This window comes from Entelurus aequoreus, linkage group LG10 (genome assembly GCF_033978785.1).
Source record: "Entelurus aequoreus isolate RoL-2023_Sb linkage group LG10, RoL_Eaeq_v1.1, whole genome shotgun sequence".
NCBI classification, from domain to species: Eukaryota; Metazoa; Chordata; class Actinopteri; order Syngnathiformes; family Syngnathidae; genus Entelurus; species Entelurus aequoreus.
The window spans coordinates 48935775-48961739 of record NC_084740.1 but is presented as its reverse complement, the minus strand read 5'-3'; the positions used below and the strand labels follow the sequence as shown (position 1 = coordinate 48961739).

At 39.5% G+C, this 25965-nt stretch overlaps 1 protein-coding gene across 3 annotated transcripts; it reads left to right on the top strand.

The window, feature by feature from the left end:
- Positions 1-24767, top strand: morf4l1 (mortality factor 4 like 1). Of its 3 annotated transcripts, none has more exons than XR_009827654.1 (12): positions 1-162; positions 2571-2617; positions 2690-2757; positions 2839-2931; positions 3101-3178; positions 3260-3285; positions 8987-9081; positions 9182-9283; positions 9370-9458; positions 18396-18568; positions 18828-18942; positions 24322-24406. XR_009827654.1 is itself a non-coding variant. In XM_062062179.1 (12 exons), exons 1-12 carry the CDS (start codon positions 123-125, stop codon positions 24555-24557), a joined length of 981 nt encoding a protein of 326 aa, XP_061918163.1. In that variant the 5' UTR covers positions 1-122; the 3' UTR covers positions 24558-24767. The 3 variants fall into 3 exon arrangements, 2 of the variants coding, with proteins under 2 accessions (XP_061918163.1, XP_061918164.1); XM_062062179.1 differs by lacking the exon at positions 18828-18942 and adding an exon at positions 24473-24767; XM_062062180.1 differs by lacking the exon at positions 18828-18942 and adding an exon at positions 24473-24767 and having other exon boundaries at positions 2-162; positions 2839-2925.
- The last annotated feature ends 1198 nt before the right edge of the window (positions 24768-25965 follow it).

Genomic DNA, 25965 nt, shown 5'->3' with positions numbered 1-25965 from the left:
TCTGCTTAGTCGCGTTTAATGACGTCACCAGGTCGGTGATGACGTCTATAAGCGAGCGGCACCGTTTCAGATTGGAATGGGAGCTGGCGATTTTTCCCCTATTTTGATCGTTTAATCCGTGAATGGCGCCGAAACAGGACCCGAAACCTAAATTTCAAGAAGGTACTGGGACGAGTGCGTGTGTGTTGATGGCAGTGTGATGGCGGCGTAGCGTCAAGAGTCGATGGAATGGAGCTGAAATGTTAGCTAGCAGGCTGTTAGCATGTATTGTTGTTGGTGTGAACTCAGAGTGGCGTCTTTTTGCTTCCAATTCACTGAGTTACATTTAATGTAGTTTCACTGGGCAGTGTGCATTAGTGTAATGTCCAAGATAAAATAATTGAACCATTGAAATGTTTTGTCTGAGCGCCCGCCCCCTACTAAGCTAACATGTTAGCCTAGCTCGGCTATGTCAAGTTTGGTTGAGGCGTACACGACAATATGGTCAAAAGAATAGCGTTTATGTGTTTATTTTTTAAAAGAGGACGTCAATGTTTCCCCACGAATATCCATCAGTTTATCAATTGTGAATTTTTTTTTTTTTTTCAAATAATTGTATTATATATTCGGTGTTGTATTTGGCTTTATCCTGCATGTATAGGGCAGCACGGTGAAACAGTGGTTAGTGCATGTGCATCACGATACGAAGGCCCTGAGTAGTCCTGAGTTCAATCCCGGGCTCGTGGAGTTTGTGAAATGAATTATATTTTTATAGCGTTTTTCTCTAGTGACTCAAATCGCTTTTACATAGTGAAACCCAATATCTAAGTTACATTTAAACCAGTGTGGGTGGCACTGGGAGCAGGTGGGTAAAGTGTCTTGCCCAAGGACACAACAGCCGTGACTAGGATGGTGGAAGCGGGGATCGAACCTAAAACCCTCAAGTTGCACGGCCACTCTACCAACTCAATCAATCAATGTTTATTTATATAGCCCTAAATCACAAGTGTCTCAAAGGGCTGCACAAGCCACAACGACATCCTCGGTACAGAGCCCACATACGGGCAAGGAAAAAGTCACCCCAGTGGGACGTCGATGTGAATGACTACGAGAAACCTTGGAGAGGACTGCATATGTGGGTAACCCCCCCACCCCCCTCTAGGGGAGACCGAAAGCAATGGATGTCGAGTGGGTCTGACATAATATTGTGAAAGTCCAGTCCACAGTGGATCCAACACATCAGCAAGAGCTATACCGCCCCGTTTGCATGTTCTCCCTGTGACAACTTGCACTGAGCCTAGTCTATAAAATCCGCTACACCTCCCTGATACCGAAGTACATGTCAAACTGCTTCCTTAACGTAAATGACCGCCATAACCACAACACCAGGGGGAGCTCCACTAACCACGTTAAACCCAGATTCCGAACTAACAAAGGTCTTAACTCATTCTCTTTCTATGCCACAACAATGTGGAATGCGCTCCCAACAGGTATAAAAGAAAGGGCATCTCTATCCTCCTTCGGTATAGCTCGGTTGGTAGAGCGGCCGTGCCAGCAACTTAAGGGTTGCAGGTTCGATCCCCACATCCGCCACCCTAGTTACTGCCGTTGTGTCCTTGGGCAAGACACTTTACCCACCTGCTCCCAGTGCCACCCACACTGCTTTAAATGTAACTTAGATATTGGGTTTCACTATGTAAAGCGCTTTGAGTCACTAGAGAAAAGCGCTATATAAATATAATTCACTTCACTTCACTTCACTTCACTTCAAAACCGCAATAAAAGTTCACCTCCAGGCAGCTACAACCCTAAACTAACACCCTCCCCGGATTGCTAATAATCAAATGTAAACAATCAAATGCAGATACTTTTTCTTATGCCTTCTGATCTCTCTCTCTCTCTCTCTCTCTCTCTCTCTCTCTCTCTCTCTCTCTCTCTCTCTCTCTCTCTCTCTCTCTCTCTCTCTCTCTCTCTCTCTCTCTCTCTATCTCTCTCTATGTCCACTACTACTGTCCATATCCTACCCCCCCCTCCACACCCCTAATTGTAAATAATGTAAATAGTTCAATGTGATTATCTTGTGTGATGACTGTATTATGATGATAGTATATATCTGATAGTATATATCTGTATCATGAATCAATTTAAGTGGACCCCGACTTAAACAAGTTGAAAAACGTATTCGGGTGTTACCATTTGGTGGTCAATTGTACGGAATATGTACTTCACTGTGCAACCTGCTAATAAAAGTCTCAATCAATCAATCAAAGACTGCATGGGTTCCCTCCGGGTACTCCGGCTTCCTCCCACCTCCAAAGACATGCACCTGGGGATAGGTTGATTGGCAACACTAAAGGGTCCATAGTGTGTGAATGTGAGTGTGAATGTTGTCTGTCTATCTGTGTTGACCCTGCGATGAGGTGGCGACTTGTCCAGGGTGTACCCGGCCTTCCGCCCGAATGCAGCTGAGATAGGCTCTAGCAACCCCCGCGACCCCAAAAAGGGACAAGCGGTAGAAAATGGATGGATGGATGGGTGTTGTAAACTCATGTTTACTGCATTGTTGACCTGTTCATGATCATTGTGTCCAGGTGAAAGAGTGCTGTGTTTTCATGGGCCATTGCTCTACGAAGCTAAGGTAAGCTACCGAGTTATCTCGCCTTGCTTTAGTGTTGATGTTTTTTTAAAAAACAGGCTTGTCTCTCTGCAGTGTGTTAAAATCAACATCAAGGAGAAACAAATCAAGTACTTCATTCATTATAGTGGGTGGAATAAAAAGTAAGTGGGTCATGTTAACCTTTATACTTTGGATGAACACAAATACCTGATTGTCTTTGTTTGTTTTTTTAATTCTTGTAGTTGGGACGAATGGGTTCCTGAGAGCAGAGTGCTGAAGTATGTGGACAGCAATCTGCAGAAACAGAAAGAGCTTCAGAAGGCCAACCAGTATGTGTATGGGTTTCAACCTCCGCAGTTAACACCACATCACTGACAAACAAAAATATATGTACATTGAGACACATAGATTGCAACATATTGACGACCAACATCATAAAATACAATTGACAGTCTTTTAATGGCAGTAGCATGTATTAGCTCACTCTACTGTTTCTCATCCCAGAGACCATTATGTTGAAGGAAGAATGAGGGGGGCTGCGCCGAATAAGAAAATACCTGCAACTGCACAGAAAAACGACATGTGAGTGCGACATTCACTGTTCCTGCTGACTACAGTTGTGTCAGCTGTAAATAACGTTCATTCATTGGTGCTCTGTTCCAGAAAAACCAAAAAGAACAAACAAAAAAGTGAGTACTGCCTTTGATATTCAAACAGTAAGTCATTGAAGACCTTCTTGTTCAATAGTACCACCGGACACAATCTGTCCTGGGGTGCGTTCCAGCCTCTGATCTGTTAATTTTAAGATTAATTTCCTCAAATGTACTGTTGCAAATTCCATTTAGTCTGTTCCAGAGTCAAACTGTCAATGTCATACAGCATCTGTACTGTAAAGTTCAAATTTAAATGACAATAAAAGGAAGTCTAAGTCTATCTATTAGCTGTATATAGTTCAGTGGTTCTTAACCTTGTTGGAGGTACCGAACCCCACCATTTTCATATGCGCATTCACCGAAACCGAACTGTAATCATAAAATGATGTTGTTAAATTAAAGAAATACTAATAAAGATACATTTTACAAACGGAAAGTTACAGGAATGTACACATAATCCCATGTTTACATCTCATTGTGCAACATGTGAATGTTTTAGTCGGAACAAAATACGATATCTGAAAGGGATACACATTATTTCCAAAGCAGGACCTCCACCCAGACATATAATACTAGTACACAGTTCATGAAAAACAATATGTTATAGTCATTGTAAGTGGGCCTAAACACTTATATTCGAAAATAATCTCATGGAAATGACTGCTGTCATTTGATTACAATAATAAAACATTTAACTTCTTATTTAGTCAGGTTTGGAACAGGTGTGCTGCAGGTGTGACCACAGTGCATGTGCACGTCTGACGTCGCTCACATGCGCTCCACATGAATGCTCAAGGAGTTTTTGCGTTTGCTCACACATATGGAAAATTAGAGGGAACATTGTTTGGGGGTATCCATAATACGCAGACAGGTAGAAGTTTTTGTTTACACGATGACAGGCATGTGATTTTTCCGTCTAAAGTCGGAATTCCGTCTTTTTTAATCTCGGGAAAAAAATTAAAAAATAATCTCCAGTTTTTCCGTTTTTTTTTCGACCCTAAATCAAGATTCGAGACGTAGTTTATATTACGCCGTAGTTGATTGGTCGATATGTTCCTTGTGACCAATCAGGACATCTGTTATAAATGATTATGTTAATAACGTCATCATTCATAATGGTTATTACATTTTCCATATGTAAACGATGTCGGTTCTCGAGAGAAAGGACGCTTTACGAGTAAAAGAAATTGATAAACATGTCAAAAATAAGTTTCGATGGGACTGGATGGAAAGGGAAATCACTGATACTGTTGGGAAGAAGAAAGTTACGACTTTGTTCGGTGATTTTATTCGGAAAATCGATCGTCCCGGAAAGGTTTTGTGCACGTGGTGTCATGATAATATTGACTATGGATCACGAGGTTTCAAGGCTTTGGAAGTACATGCGAAACGCCAAAAACATATGAAACAACTTGTTAATAATGAGGTAAGCTAAAAAATATTTGCTTGCGAAATACGCATGTCTGTTTTAAATATTAACCAATTATTGCTTTGCGAAATATAAATGGGTTTTTCTAAAAATAAAAAGCCACATGAAAATATATTATGAAATTACAGAAATTCAAAGAGTCGCATTATTGATTCCAGTTAACAATTTATTTGAAATAAATTTGCATATAATACTATTTTGTAATATTAAGTTCTTATGTAGTCTGTTGAAACTATTGTCAGTGGTGTAACAATCTTGAAGGTAAATATTTTCACACTAGTTTCATGCAATATGTCAGTGTCCTCACATTATTATTATTTCCTATTTTCAAATCTGAGTTAACAATACTAAACATGTTTAATTATTTTCATAAATGTATATCCTATTTTGGCGAAAAGAATTAAATGTTTACATTACATTACATTACATGAACTGAAGTAATGTGGTAATACTGTAAATAAACTGTATATAATAACACTGATCAATGTGACACCTGTGGATGTGAAATGAACACAAGATGTAAATATTAGTGACTACCGGTAAATACTGTTGGGACTGAACCATATACAGTGATTCATTAGGATAATTGGGTTATGTATGTTCTATTAAGGATGTTTTCATGTCTTTAAACACTAAAATATTTTCTTCAAATGGTGCTGTCTTTTGTTAATTTTAGCATGTTAAATTGGTGAAAAACCAGGAGCTTCGGGGGACCTGGCTGGGGGCCTTCGTCCCCCAGACCTCCGGAAGTTTTTTCAGTCTTTTTCATTGTGGTCAAATCACATGCCTGCGATGAGCCGGGCGTGTCTTGACCTCCGCGGCGGAGGCTCTGCCGAACCCCTGAGGCCGACTCACCGAACCCCTAGAGTTCGATCGAACCCAGGTTAAGAACCACTGATATAGTTATAGTAGATTCGATTTTTTTAGCGCTTTTCTAGACAGTCAGAGCACTTTACAGAGAAAACTGAGAATCCATCATTCATTCACCCCACATTCACACTTTAAAGGTAGTAAGATACATTTTTAGACACAGCTGACCTGGGGTAGACTGACGGAAGCGTGGCTGCCAATTTGCGCAAACGGATCCTCCGACTAACATTTATTCACATTGGGGCTGGGCGATATGGACGAAAAAGTATATCTCGATATATTTTTTACTTAAACTCGATATTTTATATATATCTCGATATATTTTCCGGTGAAAGTATACATATAAAGATATTCATTTTTGAGCGAGATTCACCAAAAACATGCACCTGGAGATAGGTTGATTGGCAACCCTAAATGGTCCCTAGTGTGTGAATGTGAGTGTGAATGTTGTCCGTCTATCTGTGTTGGCCCTGTGATGAGGTGGCGATTTGTCCAGGGTGTACCCCGCCTTCCGCCCGTGTGCAGCTCAGATAGGCTCCAGCACCCCCCGTGACCCCGAAATGTAAAAGCGGTAGAAAAGGGACGGATGGATTTACTGAAATTGAAGTGAATGACAACTGTACTGTAAGGAGTTAGTGGCACTTTTATTAACCAGTTAGTCAAGATGGGTATTAACAGCACAGAAAATAAACTGTTTAAGTAGCACAAAATTACATAACATAAATAAAATTATATATCTATGATTTTCCTCACTTTGGCATACATTTTTGGCAGCATTTGTTGTGCAAAATATGCCCGGCTTGGCAACTGGAGAACAGTTTTGATTTGGGCTTACATGGTAAACAACTCAAATGAATGTTTTATCCAGACGCATACATTTGTCCAAATGTGGCCAAGTAGACGGATTGTGGGTTTCCTGGACGTGGTCTACATCGCTAAAAGAAAAAATCTAATAAGAGAATCCCTCTACCATCGTCCACTAGTTTTTTTAATATATAAATCGCCCGCTTAAAAATTCCCTCTTCTCTTCTGCAATCCCGTTGTCATTTGGGATGTCTGTTGTGATTTCCCTTCCTCGTTCCATGACCCGCCCTATCTTGCCTCTGTTTGGCTTAATCTCAACCAATGGTGACTCATCATAGTAAACAACCACCCAATCATGGATGTTCTTATACGTGCAAGCACGTCTTGGAAGGAGGAAGGGGAAGGTTTTAGTAGCTCATGGAGGGGAAGCGGGGGAGAACAAGGAACACAACAACTAAGCGATGTTTGGTCATTTTAACGTGAAATAAATTATATCGATATTACGATATTTTCTTAAATTCATATATATCAATATATCTTACAAATTCGATATATCGGCCAGCCCTAATTCACATTCATAGAGTACACCAATGTGAGCGGCACTGGGGGCAATATGGGTGAAGTGTATTTACCCAAGGACTCAACGGCCTTGACTAGGATGGCGGAAGCTGTATTCGAACCAGAAGCCCTCAAGTTGCTGGACGGCCGCTTTTCCAATTTTATCCGCTATGCGTGTTCTAAGTATAACATTAACTTTGGGTGTCCTGATATAACATTTCCTTTTACGATATCGATATTGGAGCTTTGAGTATTAGCCAATTCTGGCATCAGCACGAATCATACATACTTGTAATATTTTGTAGTGTGGAATGTTAGAAAAGAATAGAATAGATTGGACTTTATTGTCATTATATTTGCATATAACAAGATTAAGAACTCCAATTTAAGGTGCGGTAGTGGGAACAAATATGGGATAAAAATAAATTACACAAGAGGTAATAAAGATAAAACTAAGAATTGAAATAAACAGACTACTATCCAGTAAAAATAATAAGCAATCCTGGACAATATACAAAACACTATACAAAATACTGTACAATATACAGAGCAAGACAAGAGTACCGGAGTAATAAATAACAATCAGTGTCTGATGTATTGCACTCGAAGGGTAATATTGCACAGTAGGATTTACAAAGATTCACAAAAGGGTTAATCAAGTGAAATTACTCAGAGATCAATGGTTGGTATAAAAAAACACTATCTTATTTATAATAAACTTTTTGGAATGGATTTATGCTGTTTAAGTTGAAGTGGAGTGGCAATTTGTTCTCTGGTGACACAGAGTAACTACAAAAATTAGTTACGTTAGCTCATGAGGCTGTAAGTTAAATAATGCGGACACATTCGTTACTGGATACTTTTTAATATGGCTCTCTGCCTTGGAGACTTTGTATGTGTAAATAATATGCAAATACTGTGTAATTATGTCGTACTTGTTAATATTGACGTGTGTGGTGTTTTAACCTACAACAAGGTCTCTTATGTATGTCTAGCATGTGTGGCTGCTGATTCCTAGTAGCCAAACGCCTACCATGTTGATGTTTTGTGAATGACTATACTTTACTTTTAACTTTTTTAAATGTTTTTAACTTTTTAACTGCTTTTTATATAACAAATTGTTCTTAAGATCATTTGTATTTGCTTTTTCAATGGGTATTTTACCTCTGTTTTAAATGTTATTTTTTAGTCTGTCCTTTGCCTGTATTTCTTTGTGGTGTACAGCCCTTTGTTCTTCAACTGTGGTGGTTTTTTAAAGTTTTATAAATAAAGTTGGTATTGTATGGTATACTAAATTACGAGAAAAAACTAACTTTGTGTGCCTATTGGACATTTAGATGTTAACTGGCTTCTCAGATTCGCACAGGTAAACACACTGCCGGATTGCTTGTATCGAAGCGCTTATATTGGAGATTTTAGATGCAAGCCAATATAATTCTCTCTTTTTTTTGTTAATGTGAGATCAATATCTGATTGGGATGTCCCTAACTTTAACATGAACTGGTATAAAAGTGTCAAAACAACAACACATTGTTAACAGCTGTTATAAACTACAAATGGTGTACTTGGCATTAACTTTGGTGACGCATGACAGTTGGGGAGGTTATTGTCTCTGGGAGGTGAGTCTCTTCCCATTAAGAGTAAACACAGATGACGTTGCATTCTTTTATTATAGATTTTTGAACGCATCAAAATAATCCCCTCAATTCCCCCCAAAAATGGAATATAAAGACAATATAACATACATTCATAAACGTGGATGCATTTGCAAAAGTGCAATATATTTATCTGTACAGTAATCTATTTATTTATATCTGCACCTTATTGCTCTCTTATCCTGCACTACCATGAGCTAATGCAACAAAATTTCGTTCTTATCTGTATTGTAAAGTTCAAATTTGAATGACAATAAAAAGGAAGTCTAAGTCTTAATGTCTTTCGTTTTTCATCGCTACATCGCAAAAGGAGGTCTTGGGTAATGGCAGTTTGGGTCCTGGGTTTTTCAACCTTAAAGATGGACTTTTTTCTAAAACGTTGTTGGACTTAAAAAGGTTCTAATGTTTGCTTGTGTTCTAGCTCCTGGTCCAGGAGAAGGACCAAGCTCAGGAGGAGTAGACCCAACCCACCCTCCTCGGAAGAAGAGGGCTCGTGTTGACCCAACTGTTGAAAGTGTAAGTTCACTATTGTTCCATACTGCGTTCCTGTATGCATGTAGTACTGCAGTAATGCACAAGTGTTATGGCATCTGTTGCAATGTAATTGTTTGTGCAGGAGGAGACTTTTATAAACAGAGTAGAAGTTAAAGTGAAAATCCCTGAGGAGCTGAAACCTTGGCTTGTAGATGACTGGGATCTGATAACACGGCAAAAACAAGTCAGTAGCGTGTATTTTACTCAAGTCAATATGTAACACAACCTTTCCATACAAGTATCACCAAAGTGTTTATTTTCCCTTGTCAGCTTTTTCACCTGCCTGCCAAGAAGAATGTCGACACTGTTCTTGACGATTATGCAAACTACAAGAAATCAAGAGGAACCTCCGACAGCAAGTAAAATACACATTTTCTTCAATTCACTGAAATGTAAAAAAATATATTTATATATACACACACACACACACACGGTATGCAATGGTAAACGGTATAATGAAAAACCGCGATAAGATTCCAGACGGTTAGTAATGTTGTAATATTGTTCTACAGTCTGGGCGTCTGCTGCAAGTGGTGAGATCAGTAAGCTCCAGATTGTCCAGAATAGGGCAGCAAGGCTGGTTCTGGGTTGTTCACTAAGAACCAATGTTAACCAAATGCATGCTTGTCTTTCCTGGCTAACAGTGCAGAACAGTTAGTCAGCTAATACTCTTCTACTGTTTAAATCAGTAACCGGTAGTAAAACTCCAGCTTTTCTCATGGCCCAAATAGTTCTCAGTAGCACTATACATAATCATAATACCTGGGCGTCCAGTGAGGGGCATTTTATACTCCCTCGTCCCAGGAAGAATGCTTTGCGGAAATCTTTTATTTATAGATCTGTATCGCTCTGGAATAACCTGCTTCAAATTCTCACCGGCATTGAAAGTAAACAGGTTTTTAAAAAGAGAGTAGTATTTTATCTGAGTCTTTAAATTAGTTTGCTCGTTGATGATTTGTTTGGTTTTGTATTGTGTAGTTATATTTATATGGTAATTATTATTCTTTGACTGTAAATTGTGTGCTTGTTTTCTCATTGATGCTTTTATTTTTTATCTTTTTCTGTATTGTGTAGTTATAATTATGTGCTTTTACTTGTAATTGTATTGAGTTTGTGGACCCCAGGAAGACTAGTGGGTTGTTGTGGCAACCAGCTCATGGGGATCCTTAATAAAAATCAAATCAAATCAAATAAATACATTTCAGCCGATCGCTTTGTTTCACTTAATTTCACACGCTTCTACTTCCGTGGACTTTAAGTGTGCGTTTAAGAGCGCAACGCTGTCGGAGGAGAAAAATATTTGATGTTGCAGTTGTTGATATAGACTTAGTAGACACAACGTATATTAAGTATATTGAGTTTTATTCCGACACTGAGGCAGCCCCCATGTCAACATAGTTCCCTCCATCATATGCCATATCCCAGCAGCCCCCACTGCCCCGCCTCCAGCATGAATAGCCGTAAAGGGAAACATAGAACTGTCGTAAAGTGTTCATTGGAGAACAACACACGTTAACAATCTCCCTCTTCTTTCTTTAAAATAAGAAAAACAAAAGCCAAGTGCAACAAGGGAAAAGGCAATTGAAAAACATTCAAGAAAATAACAAAATACAATCAGCATTCTCGCCTGTGTTTTTTTTTTTTTTTTTTTTTTTTAAACAACAATTAGGGTGAATTCCAATTAGGGTGGATTCCACAGTCCTTCACATAGTGCTTTCAAGAGCACTAGGGATGATGCCCCCTTTTTCGTCAGACAGTCAGCTAGTTGGGCTTTTGTCACTGACCAGAGCACCTTTTTGATTGTTTTACTCTGAATGAGCTCCTTGATCCCGCTTATATCCAACCGAAGTCTCTTCTCTGTGACCTGTTTAGTGGACTTAAGGGCATCATAAAGAGAGTGATTGTCAGTCACACAGACCAACGTGGGAGCATTTAATTTGGTGGTCCCAGTAGTGAGCTCCGAAAAAAGAGTAGAAAGGAAAATAGCATTGTCTATTCCATCCGACATAGCGAGTGTCTCTCCCGCAAGGGTGCTCCGCACCACACGCCTGATCCTCTTAGATTGCCAACAGAGAGGAGAAAACTTCCCGTTTTCCCCCATGAGAGTGATCAATGTCCCTCCTTGAGTACCTCCATCAGGCAAGTTTCCCAGCGAGGCATCACTGAAGACAGTCAAGTTCAAAGCATCATTATTACCCAAATGTTGAAATTTCAGAGTAACCTTTCCTGCTTTAAGTTTACGAATCACCTTATTTGCATCATGAATGGACTGCACAGTAGCATTTTTCAGAATAGATGCCAAAATACAAGCGTCAAACATAACATCAGGTCTAGTTTGTTTTGCAACCCAAAGAATTTGTCCTATTTTTGATCTCAGCTGCTCTCTTTCCGTTTCACTAAGAGCTGAATCTCTCTGTATAGCACGTGCTGGCTGCATGTTTATGGGTTGCATGTTGTCAATATAGCCCTGCTGATTCATCTCAATTACACCATTTACAGTGGCAATGTCCATTCCTACATAGCAGAAATTATCATGTTCCTCACGTCCCACACGGAACGCACACTTCAGTCGAGGAATCACATCAGTTACAAAGTTTTGTGAACCTGCCCAGAGAAAATCATCCACATGACATGCAAGTACCCCTTTAACTTTGCATTGTTCATCCAACCAATAAAAGACTGCAGGATCCACTTGTGACACTTTACCACTTGTGCTCAGCATTATTTCTTTCACTCTATTATACCAATAAAGTGATGCATCAGCAAGACCATATACACATTTCTTAAGTTTCCATAGCACCCCTTTACTGTTTGCTTCTGGGGGGGGGTGAACATGAATGTCCCTTGATAACTCCATGCCTTGCAAAAAGGCAGATTTAATGTCCATAGAATGGACCTTCCACTGATTTTGGCTAATCACTGCTAGCAATAACCTCAGGGATTCAGAAGCACAGGTTGGTGAATCTTTTTGCACCTGTTGGATATTGAACTCTTCAAAACCCCTGGCTACAAGTCTAGCTTTAGGCACAATACCGTTCTCAGTTTCTTTTAGACTACAGACCCAACGGGTGGAAACACATCTTTGGCCTGTATCTTCAACTTCTTCAAAAACATTATTATTGTTCCAGTTTTCAATCTCTATTTGTTTAGCTTCATCAAATGATATGTCTTTTGTTATAAGTACATCAGCATCCATGACTTCTGAATCGGACTCAATGCTGAGACTATTCACACGTGACAGATCAACAGCTTCTTTTTGACCATGACTCCCATCATTTTCAATAAATTGCAGGTTATACCAATTTTTATACCCTCCTGTGGCTTTGCCTGCTCTACCTAGGACTTTTGCTTTACATAGAACACTTTCATCACTTTTCATAAAGGTTACAGTATGTCCCGCTTTTACCTTGACACTGGACACAGGAATAACAGGGTTATCATTATAGACATTGTGCTCCATTTGAGTTTGAATTACATCATTATGAGTCACTAACGAATGAGCTCCCTCTCCTGCATTGGACTCTCTGTCACTTTCCTGTTCGTTATCAGCATCTGTGTTTTGTGTACTGAATGAGCCACCTGTGGCTCTGTTCACTACATCTGTGTTTTCACTGTCTGCTGCTTGATTCTGTACAATTATCTCACTGTTTGTGTCATCGAGAACCTCACTTTGAGCAGTTGTGTGTAACTTATTAAGCCTCAAGTGATGTACTCTAACAAGGATACCACCATGTCTTACAAATACAACAGCCCCATCCTGACCAATAACTATCCCTGGTCCCTTCCACTCTGTACTGTCAGCTCGTTTGTAATAGACCTTGTCTCCTGTCTCATATTTTTCATCTGTGGATCTGAGCTGCTTACGTAACGCTCTCCTTATTCTCTCTGAACATTCAGCTTCAGTGAAAGCCTTCCTAGAAGCATGCAACGCTGATATGTGTTGTCCTACCCTTGCACTAACAGTAGTGCCTTCGAGTGCAGGTAGTTTATCAATTAATACAGAGGGAAGGTTAGGGTTTTGACCAAATACCAGTTGATGTGGGCTATAACCATGAACACTGTGCATACAGTTCTTAGCCATAAGAGCCCAGTCTAGGGCAGTGTGCCAGTCACATCCATTTTCCCGTCTCACCTTCAGTAGGATGTCGGTAAGAGTCTGATTGTGTCTCTCCAACAGCCCGTTGCTCCAGGGACTGTATCCTGCTGTTGTCCTCGTCTCGATGTTGAAGTTTTCGGCCATGTCACGAAACTCTTCATTATTGAACTCTCCACCGTTGTCGCTGTACAAAATACGAGGAGGGCCGTGAACACTTATCCATGTGTGGATGAGGGCGTTGACCATTTCAGAGGCCTTCTTTGTCTTCACAATGCTTCCTGCACTGAACCGGGTGAATTGGTCGATCACATGTAGATACCACACTCCTGGCTCCAACTCATGCAGGTCCACCGCCACCGTCTCATTATATTCTGTAGCTAGAGGCAGGCCAACAGCTGGCCTCGGCTTCACTTTGCTGTATCTCTGACATATGTCACAATCATGCACTATTTGTTGCAAAATAGTGACGCAGTCCTTGTCTTTATTACCCGAGCTTTGAATTAGCCTCTGCAGCCTGTCTGCAGATGCGTGGCCAAACTGTTTGTGTAGCTTGAGAAGGATTTTGCGCTTTTCGGCTGAAGACATGTTTTCTGTCACTGTCAGGACTTCATCTTCAGCTGTCGCTGCAAGTATCACGTCATCTTTCATTTGCTGTGTTGTGCTGTTTTTGTCTCTTATGTCCACACAGTAGTGTCCTGAGCTGGTGAACTCAAGAGGAATCTGCTGTTTAAACATCACTGCTCTGTCATTCTCCATATCTAAAACAGTTCCTGCCTTCTTCAGTGAGGACTTACTCAGCAGCAGTGGAATGTCAGCGTTGACCACTTCTGTCTCAATGTGACATTTTGTTTGTCCTATTTTGGCAGGTAGTTTCACTTTTCTGGTGGAATATACTAAGTTGCCATCTCCAAAACGAAATGGTCTTGAACTGGTGTTTTCTGTCCTCATCATTTTGTCTGTCTGCTCTTGACTGAGACAACTAACATAACTGTCAAGCCATTTCTCCCCACATACTGTACGAGTGCATGCCGTGTCTATGATGGCTGATCCCAGGGATTCAGTTATGAAAATCTCAGCGTCAGACATAGGGTCATTTGTCAACAACGTTATGTTAACTTCTTCTACATTTTCGTCTTCTGTTAGTCTTACTTGTTCGTTCTTCTTGTAAGGACAGTCCTTGGCCCAATGAAATGTGCTTTGACAAACGGCACATCTTGAACGCTTACCGAACTTATCCAATGGGTTGGTGCCCGGCAACGGTGTCCTTTCACTCTTCTGTTGAAACGTGTTCCGTCTTCCCTGTCCTTGTCGTTGTTCAGTGAAGAAAGCTGCATCTTGGTTTAGTTGAATCCCGTGCGACAAACCTGGCGCCGTTTTCGCTCCAAAAATCCGCTTGAGTGCCGACTTCATGGACGCAAACTTTAGGTCGGGGCACGCCGTTAGTGCAAGTTGTCTGTTTTTCTCATCGAGGCAGGCCGTGTCCAACAACTTGAAGGCTAACACAGCATCTGGAAGCGCCATGTCGTACTTTTTAATTCGATTGTATCGCTGCTCAAAGTCAATTATGTAGTCTGCCATTGAAACGGAACTGTCTTTCATTAAACGATCAAACTGGGAATACGCTTCGTACGCGCGGTCCTTTTCTTCTTGCTGAAACACACCGTCCAGTTTTGCTAGTAATGTCGCCATACCAGTGTCTTTGTCCAAGTCGTCTGCTGGTATCTCCATAGCGATATCCTTGGCTCGTCCTTCCAGACCCAAAGCCACAGCAAGCGCCTGCTTCTTCTTGTCGAGTTCGGTAACTCGTGCCCATATGTTAACTTCATTTTTCCAACATTCATACGGCCTGGTTTCGTCAAACTTCGGCGGTACTCTGTAGTTCGCAGCCATCTTCAAACCATCCTCTGCTACCAATGTTGATATAGACTTAGTAGACACAACGTATATTAAGTATATTGAGTTTTATTCCGACACTGAGGCAGCCCCCATGTCAACATAGTTCCCTCCATCATATGCCATATCCCAGCAGCCCCCACTGCCCCGCCTCCAGCATGAATAGCCGTAAAGGGAAACATAGAACTGTCGTAAAGTGTTCATTGGAGAACAACACACGTTAACAGCAGTTTCATTTTGAAAGTGCAACTAGCGTCCTTCCGTCAGCTACTGGGACTGAGAGCTACCATGCAGCAGGCGATGTTTCGGTAACATTGCCACAACTTGTTAATAAAGTCTTTAGTTTGTTTAATGGGATGCTCACTCATCCTTTATTTAACTGCAAACTGTATCAGTGTTCAAATAACATCAATACTAGCTATAATGTTATGTCATTTCATCAAATTCAACACAGGTTGTGTTGTCAGTGAGGTACAAAGATTGTGTATTTGATGTGAGAGGTATCACTCCTGTTTATTTTTGGTGGCCAAGCTGTTGCACTGAACCACTAGGATGTTTTGTTAGAGAAGAACAAAGGTTGTTTATTGGACTTTACTTTCATTAGCCAAACTGCCTTGAGTTTTATATTGCAATCAAAAAGTAAACACCGTGTTTTTTTGTCATTACTTGTTTTTTCCCATTCCACAAAGTTATTACTTTAATAACCATTCATGTGAAATAGCATTTTGTTAATATTTTAAGGCAGGTGTGTCAAACTTACGGCCCGGGGGCTGGATCAGGCCCACAAACAGGTTTTATCAGGCCCGCGGGATGAGTTTGCTAAGTATAATGAATGAAAGAAACTGCTGTTCTAAATGTGTCCACTGGATGTCGCAATAGCAATTCTTTGTATCTTTGTAGACGATGCTACATATGTACAAAATAAACCACGTGATGTCAGTACATCAGTCGAGGAAAATGATGAAAATACATAAATAACATACTGTAACTTGATTTTGATATCATTTTTTTTTATCTTGATGGATTGAAAATTAACACCAATGAGTTGACTGATGAACATTATCACACAATTTATTTAGAAAATATAAATAACGACAAATAAAAATAGAATACTATTAACCGCAAAAAAAACCCCAACAACATTATGATTTGTACAATTTCAGAATGTGCTTGTTCTATTTTTAAACAAAGAAAACAATCTGAAGTTGTCTTTATTTTTAGGTTGTTGTGCTGTGATTTTACCAGTCCGGCCCACTTGGAATTAGGTTTTTCTCCATGTGGCCCCTGATTTAAAATGAGTTTGACACCCCTGTTTTAATGTGTACAGTTAATTCCTATACGACAGATTTCTGCTCAAACTCTCAATGGATGTGTCCCGGTAATGGAAATTTAAAAATAGAGGTAAAGGCATCATGTAATAAGAAAAAGCTGACACGTTGAATACTATTAATGAACAAAAACACAAATGTTTGTCTTTAAATAAATGGATAACGTCTATCTATAGCTTTTTTATTAGGCAATACAAATTACATGATGAAGTCACGTTCACACCCCAACACTGTTTTTCCCAACTGAATCAATAATCATGATTAATAAACGTGATTTCAGTATTGATAAAAATTATTTTGCCCATAATCGTGCAGTCTTATGTGTAAGACTAGACCTCATATATGAACACTACTTTTATCTACCGTATATCAGGGGTGGGCAATTAATTTTTACCGGGGGCCGCATGAGCAACCCGAGCACTGCTGGAGGGCCACATCGACAATATTTCAATAAAATTTTGCTCAATATTATTTTTGATATATACCGTAAGATAAATAATAATAATAATTAATAAATAATAATGATACTTTCATTTAACCTAACTTAACTTTATACCAAAAGCACTGCTTTGGAAATCATTTGTACCCCTTTCAGAGATCACATTTAGTTCCCCTTAAACATCCCCATGTTGCACAATGAAATGTAAGCATAAGATGAAGTGTGCATTCCTGTAACTTTCTCTAGTAACAGCATTCCATGATTAATATAAATAAATCAACATTAATAATAAATGACAGTAAAATAAGCACACATATGACTGAGGAGTCATAGTGTAACTTTGTGTGGTGTTTGAGTTGTCCAACTTTTTGTGTGGCCATAAACGCACCAGTGGTTTAGTGCGATGCGTGTTGGTGACAGATGACAAGTTGGTTTTGGCCTGGTTTGTACGGCAGAAAATGACTAGTTTTTCGAGATAGAAGTGTTTTACTCATGTTTTTGGTGTGGTTATGGCCGAATATAAACAGTTTTGCTCAATAAAGTGATCGATATAATTCCTATCCTCGAAGCATCTCGATAGACGTTACAATAATTGAACGGTGTTCAATTGAACGGTGTTGACGAACACCGTTAGGGCCGCTTGTTGTCACTGTCACTCAGAGTTGCATTGCAAAATTACACAGAATAAATGTGTTTATTTTGTTTAGAATTCAGATGGGATTTGATTTGGTGCGCGGCATATATTTGCTGTGCGCAGAAGACGCTTGAGCAGTGCGCAATTGCGCAGGCACGCACCTTAGAGGGAACGTTGCTTGGCAGTCCATGTCTTGTTGAAAACACGCCATTCGTCATCAACTTTTCTCTTTTTAGCGTCTCGGGAGTAAACCGTGCATCACTTGTCGCTGTGCACCTTCACTCACAGTTTACACACGGACATACGCCCATAAATAACACTTTTCAAAATAAAAGCAGCACAGTTGTATTGCACGCATGACATTGATGTTTTTTCAACTTTATTTTGTAATTTGTGATTGCTGCTGTTCACATTCACTCACAATCACGCACGCGCATACGTCCACACGGAAGTAATACAAATAACGCTTTTCAAAACAAAAGCAGCACCGTTGTATTGCACACTCGACATAGATACTTTTTAAAATGTATTTTGTAATTTATGATTGGCCTCACGCGGGCCGGGCAGGGACTCACAAAGGGCCGGATGTGGCCCGCAGGCCGCAGAATGCCCAGGTCTGATCTATATGGACAAAAAGTGCAGTTACGTTTTATGTCCATAAGGTGCCACCTTGCACAATTTTCACATTAGTCTTGTTTACTTATGTTATCATTTTGTTTCTGCCATATTACTTTGGTTATAATGCTTGTGTTGCTTTCATATGCACATAACATTTTCTACTTGAGCTACACACACACACATACACACACACATATATATATATATATATATATAAAATTATTATTTTTTGTTTTTTGTCTTATGTGCTATTGGAATTCTCACAATTCTTTGGTGTTCTTTTCTCAGGGAGTTTGCTGTCAGCGAGGTTGTTGCCGGCGTGCGGGAATATTTCAACGTCATGCTTGGGACGCAACTACTCTACAAATTTGAGAGGCCGCAGTACGCAGACATCCTGGCCAACCATCCAGACACATCCATGTCACAGATCTACGGTGCCCCCCATTTGCTAAGGCTCTTTGGTAAAACTCTCATGCACAAGATTGTGTTAACTGTAAGCAGTTGTGTGCCACTATGTGTATATTAGGGCTGTCAAATGATGATTTTTTCTAAATCAGATTTTGGAATTTGGGTTATTAATGATCAATCACAGGTGATTAATCGCCTGCATAAATAAAATGCAATTTTATTGTCAGAATGTCATCCAGGAACGTTTTTAAACGTTTTACTTGGATGCATGTCATTTATTTGCACAAAACCTTATAACCGTTTTTTCTAAAGTTCTTTCAGGGTGTATTTTGGAGTGAAATTTGCCAGCGAGCACACCAGTCAGTCTCCTCACTCATTTTTGTACTGACGTGTGCGTTGATGTGATCACTGGCTGTAAGCGGTTAAGGTAAAAGAGCTTTTATAGTCAAAATAAATTGCATGATTATTCTAAGTGTGTACATCAGTAATGCGATCATGTTTTTTGTGACTAATCACATGAGTCAACTCATTATTGTGACAGCCTTAATATATGTATCAGGGTTTTCGCGGGGCATCAAAAAGCATTAAGTCATTCAAGTATTTTGCATACCGTTTTTTTCGGATTATAAATCGCTCCGGAGTATAATAAAGAAGGAAAAAACATACATAAGTCGCACTAGAGTATAAGTCGCATTTTTGGGGGAAATTTATTTGATAAAAGCCAACACCAAGAATAGACATTTGAAAGGCAATTTAAAATAAATAAAGAATAGTGAACAACAGGCTGAATAAGTGTACGTTATATGAGGCATAAATAACCAACTGAGAACGTGCCTGGTATGTTAACATAACATATTATGGTAATAGTCATTCAAATAACTATAACATATAGAACACGCTATACGTTTACCAAACAATCTGTCACTCCTAATCGCTAAATCCCATGAAATTTTCTTCCTCTGTGTCGCTTCTGAACAACTCTGCCAACTCCAAAGGTAGACAATGCGCTGCTTCCTCTTCTAACGGTACGTCGCTTACGTCAGAGTCATCGTCAGTTGCAGTTCCAATCATTCCAGCCTTTCTGAATCCGGACAGGATGGTTTCGGTTGTCACTGAAGCCCATGCTTTGTCCATCCACCCAATGACATCCAGAAAAGTTGCATGGCGCATTCTCCCGGTTGCCGTGAAGCTGTGCTCTCCATCCATCATCCACTGCTCCCACAGGACTGCCTTAAAGCCCTTCTCAGTTTTTATAAGTTACTGCCAATGTTGAAATGATACATTTTCATAGGTACGGAAGTAGTAGCAGGTAGCATCTTTTTTTTCACAATGCACTTCTGCCATGACCCGCCCCCTCCGAATTTTTACTGGTTGACGTGTGTGTGTGTGACGATTGCTGATATACGCCTACACTGCAAAAACTGAAATCTAAGTAAGATGAAATATCTCAAATAAGGGTGATATTTGCTTATTTTTTGTCTAAGATAATTCTTCTCACTAAGCAGATTTTCTGTTAGAGTGTTTTACTTGTTTTAAGTGTTTTGGTCCTAAATGATCTCAGTAAGATATTACAGCTTGTTGCTGAGATTTGATGACCTACAGTATATTGAGTAAAACATGCTTGAAACTAGAATATCAACTGTTGCAAAGCTGTGTCAACACTCACAAGTATAAAACTACTTTTTTAAAGTAATCATTTCTTAATCATGATGCAGAGTGCATATCATTATGTCAAGATAATAGCACTAGCATTTACTTCATTTAAGAATATTTTTCAACATATTGAGCAAAAAGGGGTCTTTTTGTTTTTCTACCAAGAAAAGTGCACTTGTTATTAGTGAGAATATACTTATTTTAAGGTATTTTTGGGTTAATTGAGGTTAGCTAATTTTACTTGTTTTGGAAAGTCTTGACAAGCTGAATTTTCTTGTTCTATTGGCAGATAATTTTGCTTAATTCAAATAAAATACCCATCATTTTTGTATTTTTTTTCTTGTTTTTGAACACTGACTTTTTGCAGTGTACCGTATTTTTCGGACTGTAGGTCGCAGTTTTTTTCATAGTTTGGCCGGGGGTGCGACTTATACTCAGGAGCGACTTATGTGTGAAATTATTAACACATTAGCGTAAAATATCAAATAATATTATTTATCTCATTCACGTAAGAGACTAGACGTATAAGATTTCATGGGATTTAGCGATTAGGAGTGACAGATTGTTTGGTAAACGTATAGCATGTTCTATATGTTATAGTTATTTGAATGACTCTTACCATAATATGTTACGTTAACATACCAGGCACGTTCTCAGTTGGTTATTTATGCCTCATATAACGTACACTTATTCAGCCTGTTGTTCACTATTCTTTATTTATTTTAAATTGCCTTTCAAATGTCTATTCTTGGTGTTGGTTTTTATCAAATACATTTCCCCAAAAAATGCGACTTATACTCCAGTGCGACTTATATATGTTTTTTTCCTTCTTTATTATGCATTTTCGGCCGGAGCGACTTATACTCCGGAGCGACTTATACTCCGAAAAATACGGTACTAGGGGTGTAACTGTACACAAACATTTCGGTTTGGTACGTACCACGGTTTAGAGGTCACAGTTCGGTTCATTTTCGGTACAGTAAGAAAACAACAAAATATACATTTTTAGGTTATTTATTTACCAAATTTGCGAAATCTTCCCCCAAAAATATTTTTCTTAGTGGAATATTTGATGTGAAGTAATGGGAACCTTGGATAGGTCAATAATTCATAATAACATTGATTTTGATTCAATATTATGTTTTGAGCAATGACAGTTTGAAAGAAAAAAAAACAGCTTTGTTTTATTAGTCAACATTGCAACTTTTTGTAAATTACATATAACCTTTAAGCTTTTTTATTTCACTTTTGTTATGTTTTTGTTTATTTTAATAGTATTTTTAGAATGGCAAATGGCCTCCGGGGCACACTTTTGACACCCCTGCTATAGATAATAAAAAATTAAATGTGATAAATCTATGGATAAAAACCAGAGCCTGGCGACGCATGCGCATTTATCATAACTCTCTCGCTCTCTCTGTCTCTGCCCCTCCCTCACCAATGCTCCTGCATGCACAATTTGTTTTGTTTTTAACCCCTTCTTAACCCTGAACGTACATTGAAAATACACGCAACGCTAACTCAAAATGCCGGACATTTGAGGCATTTAAGAAACTCCGCCCTGACCGCTCCACAAAAGAGGACATGTCCGGTGAAAAAAGGACGTATGGTCAGTCTATCGTAGCCCGTTAGCTGCTAGCATGCCGTGTGTTGTGCCTCGGTGTGCATTGTTTACACAACGTGCGTTACGCTACTTAATATGTCCATGTGGAAACTCCTCCGAACAGAACCGGAACCCCCGTACCGAAACGGATCAATACAAATACACGTACCGTTACACCCCTAATATATACAGAAGCATTCAGACTGTGGGGGGAACAGTAAAAATTGCACACAGGACTCGGAAGCATTATGTACCTGAGCAGTGAGGATTATTCTGAATTCCCCATCTCACGAAACATCCCATCAGTCGGCATATGTTTTAATTTGAAACGTTAATAAATAATGCTACATGATAACGCTCCGAAGCTCTCAGTCTGCCATTAGTGGTAGCAAATGCAGAAAGTGCTCTCTACGTTGTTGTTGTCATTTCACAAAGCACATTGCAACAAACGCTGCAGTTGCTAGGTGCTTTGTGAAATCAATGCACCCAGGAAAGCAGTTACGGTAATGCTTAAAAGGACCAAAATACTGTAAATATTACATGATATCATGAATATGACTACATTACATAAATACTTACATCATGTGTATACACCGTTGTTGGATGGTTTGAGTGCATTAAAGGCAGAATAGATCAAATCTCCATTACCTGCATTGTTAGCCGCCCTTTAGTAGCAGTTTTTTTACTAATGAAAATAGTATATAAAAAAGATAGGCATGTGTTCTTGTCTCACAAACGGATTGTGGATGATGAAAGTCTAAAATAAAAGCGCAGCTCCCATTTAACCTCACCTGTTAGTGCTCCATTAATGAAGCACTTTTATCTCACTGTTCTTACAAAGTACTTGTAAGTCCAAAACCAGTGAAGTCGGCACATTGTGCAAATCGTAAATAAAAACAGAATACAATGATTTGCAAATAATTTTTAACTTATATTCAATTAATATTTAATGTTCGAACTTAGAAACTTTATTTATTTTTTTGCAAATAATCATTAACTTAGAATTTAATGGCAGCACACATTGCAAAAAAAGTTGTCACAGGGGCATTTTTACCACTGTGTTACATGGCCTTTCCTTTTAACAACACTCAGTAAACGTTTGGGAACTGAGAAGACACATTTTTGAAGCTTTTCAGGTGGAATTCTTTCCCATTCTTGCTTGATGTACAGCATACGTTGTTCAACAGTCCGCGGGTCTCCGTTGTGGTATTTTAGGATTCATAATGTGCCACACATTTTCAATGGGAGACAGGTCTGGACTACAGGCAGGTCAGTCTAGTACCCGCACTCTTTTACTATGAAGCCACGTTGATGTAACACGTGGCTTGGCATTGTCTTCCTGAAATAAGCAGGGGCGTCCATGGTAACGTTGCTTGGATGGCAACATATGTTGCTCCAAAACCTGTATGTACCTTTCAGCATTAATGGTGCCTTCACAGATGTGTAAGTTACCCATGTCTTGGGCACTAATACACCCCCATACCATCACACATGCTGGCTTTTACACTTTGCGCCTAGAACATTTTAGATGGTTTTTGTCCTCTTTGTTCCAAAGGACACGACGTCCACAGTTTCCAAAAACAATTTGAAATGTGGACTCGTCAGACTACGGAACACTTTTCCACTTTGCATCAGTCCATCTTAGATGAGCTCAGGCCCAGCGAAGCCGGCTGCGTTTCTGGGTGTTGTTGATAAATGGCTTTGGCTTTGCATAGTAGAGTTTTAACTTGCACTTACAGATGTAGCGACCAACTGTAGTTACTGACAGTTGTTTTCTGAAGTGTTCCTGAGCCCATGTGGTGATATCCTTTACACACTGTCGGTTTTTGATGCAGTACCGCCTGAGAGATCGAAGGTCCGTAATATCATCGCTTACGTGCAGTGATTTCTCCAGATTCTCTGAACCTTTTGATGATATTACGGAGCGTAGATGGTGAAATCCCTAAATTCCTTGCAATAGCTGGTTGAGAAATGTTGTTCTTAAACTGTTCGGACAATTTACTCACGCATTTGTTGACAAAGTGGTGACCCTCGCCCCATCCTTGTTTGTGAATGACTGAGCATTTCATGGAAGCTGCTTTTATACCCAATCATGGCACCCACCTGTTCCCAATTAGCCTGCACACCTGTGGGATGTTCCAAATAAGTGTTTGATGAGCATTCCTCAACTTTATCAGTATTTATTGCCATTTTCCTCAACTTCTTTGTCACGTGTTGCTGGCATCAAATTCTAAAGTTAATGATTATTTGCAAAAAAAAAAGGTTTATGAGTTTGAACATCAAATATGTTGTCTTTGTAGCATATTCAACTGAATATGGGTTGAAAAGGATTTGCAAATCATTGTATTCCGTTTATATTTACATCTAACACAATTTCCCAACTCATATGGAAACGGGGTTTGTACCATTTACACAACATGCCAACTTCACTGGTTTTGGGTTTTGTAGTTGAGTATATGTTCTAGTACAGAAGAGAGTAAACGAGTTGTAGAGTGGGTCAGAGGTCACATTCCACTGTCTAGTAAAGGTGTGCCTCTTTGGTCTTCCAAGTGCGAATCGGAGCCATGCTGGCTTACACTCCCCTGGATGAGAAGAGCCTGGCACTGCTGCTCACGTACCTGCAAGACTTCCTCAAGTGAGCGTCCGCACACATTTCAGCTGTGGAAGAAGAGGTCACGTGACACGTGCCACTTTGTTGCAGGTATCTGGTCAAGAACTCCGCCGCGCTCTTCAACGCCAGCGACTACGAGGTGGCCCCGCCCGAGTATCACCGCAAAGCCGTCTGAGGATCATGAAGGAAGTCCCGGCTCGAGTCGTCACACTAACACCGGAAAAAAGTTTCTTTCATTTGGAAAGTGCACTGTCCTTGTATTGGTATGTTTTTAATGCCACCTTTTTAGTTTGTATCATTGGTCTTTTGACAAGGAAGTTCAACATTTCACTTTTTAGTACTTTCATTTTTGTTCATCATTTTCTAATAAAAGTTCTCCATGTTGTACACGCGTCTGTGCTGTGCTTTATGGCGCTAGCTGCTCCTGACTTCAGCTTGTTGGCCGTGACACTTCAGTGCTGGTCCTGGAAAATGTCACACTTTGCTCTGATCTGAACGTGTTCCTAATAAGTCAAATGTCAGAGGAGTGCGAATCTGACGGCCGTGTGAAGATTTAATATTTGTGTACTGCAAGAACTGCAATCTAAGTAAGATGAAATATCTCAAATAAGGGTGATATTTGCTTATTTTCTGTCTGATAAAATAATTCCTCTCACTAAGCAGATGTTATGTTAGTGTTTTACTTGTTTTAAGGGTTTTGGTCCTAAATGATCTCAGTAAGATATTACAGCTTGTTGCTGAGATTTGATGACCTATATTGAGTAAAACATGCTTGAAACTAGAATATCAACTGTTGCAAAGCTGTGTCATCAACACTCACAAGTATAAAACGACTTTTTTAAAGTAATAATTTCTTATTTCAAGCATGAAAAAAAAAATCATGACTTTGACACAATTGTGTCATAATTAAAACAGATGACAGCCAAATGGACTTTGCTGTTTTATTTTCAATGAAACAATAGAAAAGACGTACTCATATAGTAGTACAGTTGGCACAGTACAGTAAACTGACAGTTAATATTTAACATTTCTAACAATTTTGAACAGAAATAGTTCATGCACATTCAGATAAATTCTTCAAAATTACAATTAAAAAAATGTTGGCCGGGGGCTGGGCTGTATATATGCGCACTAATTGACTGAAAGAGCACGCACTTGACGCGATGATGTCATGTTATCCATGGAAAAATGCATTTTTAGACCATATGATTTGCCTGAGCGGCTAGGAGACCCCGAGAGTAACAAGCGGTTGCCTTGTTGCCTTTCCATTTGTCATGTCTGTTCATGTTTTTGTTTTGGCCATGTGTTTGTTTTTTGGACTCTTTTTAGTTCCTGGTTGCACTTCCTTGTTTGGTTTGGTTTCCATGGTCACCCATTAGTTTTCACCTGTTTTCACGTTTTGAGTCACGCACCTGTTGTTATTCATGTCTGTTATTATTGTCTTTCTTTCTGTTCACTCGTTCTGCGTTCATTGTCTTTGTCACATCGGTTCATGTCCCTTGCTGAACAAGTAAGTTTTCATAGTCCACGTCATAGCTTCTGCTCAGTATATATATATAGCTCGGTTGGTAGAGCGGCCGTGC

What these genes read in the sequence shown, in the direction of transcription:
- morf4l1 (XM_062062179.1), top strand. Translation starts at nt 123, where the DNA reads ATGGCGCCGAAACAGGACCCGAAACCTAAATTTCAAGAAG. An exon ending in AGAGGAACCTCCGACAGCAA is followed by an intron (nt 9,459 to 18,395) that starts GTAAAATACACA and finishes TTCTTTTCTCAG; the next exon opens with GGAGTTTGCTGTCAGCGAGG. An exon ending in CCATTTGCTAAGGCTCTTTG is followed by an intron (nt 18,569 to 24,321) that starts GTAAAACTCTCA and finishes TGGTCTTCCAAG; the next exon opens with TGCGAATCGGAGCCATGCTG.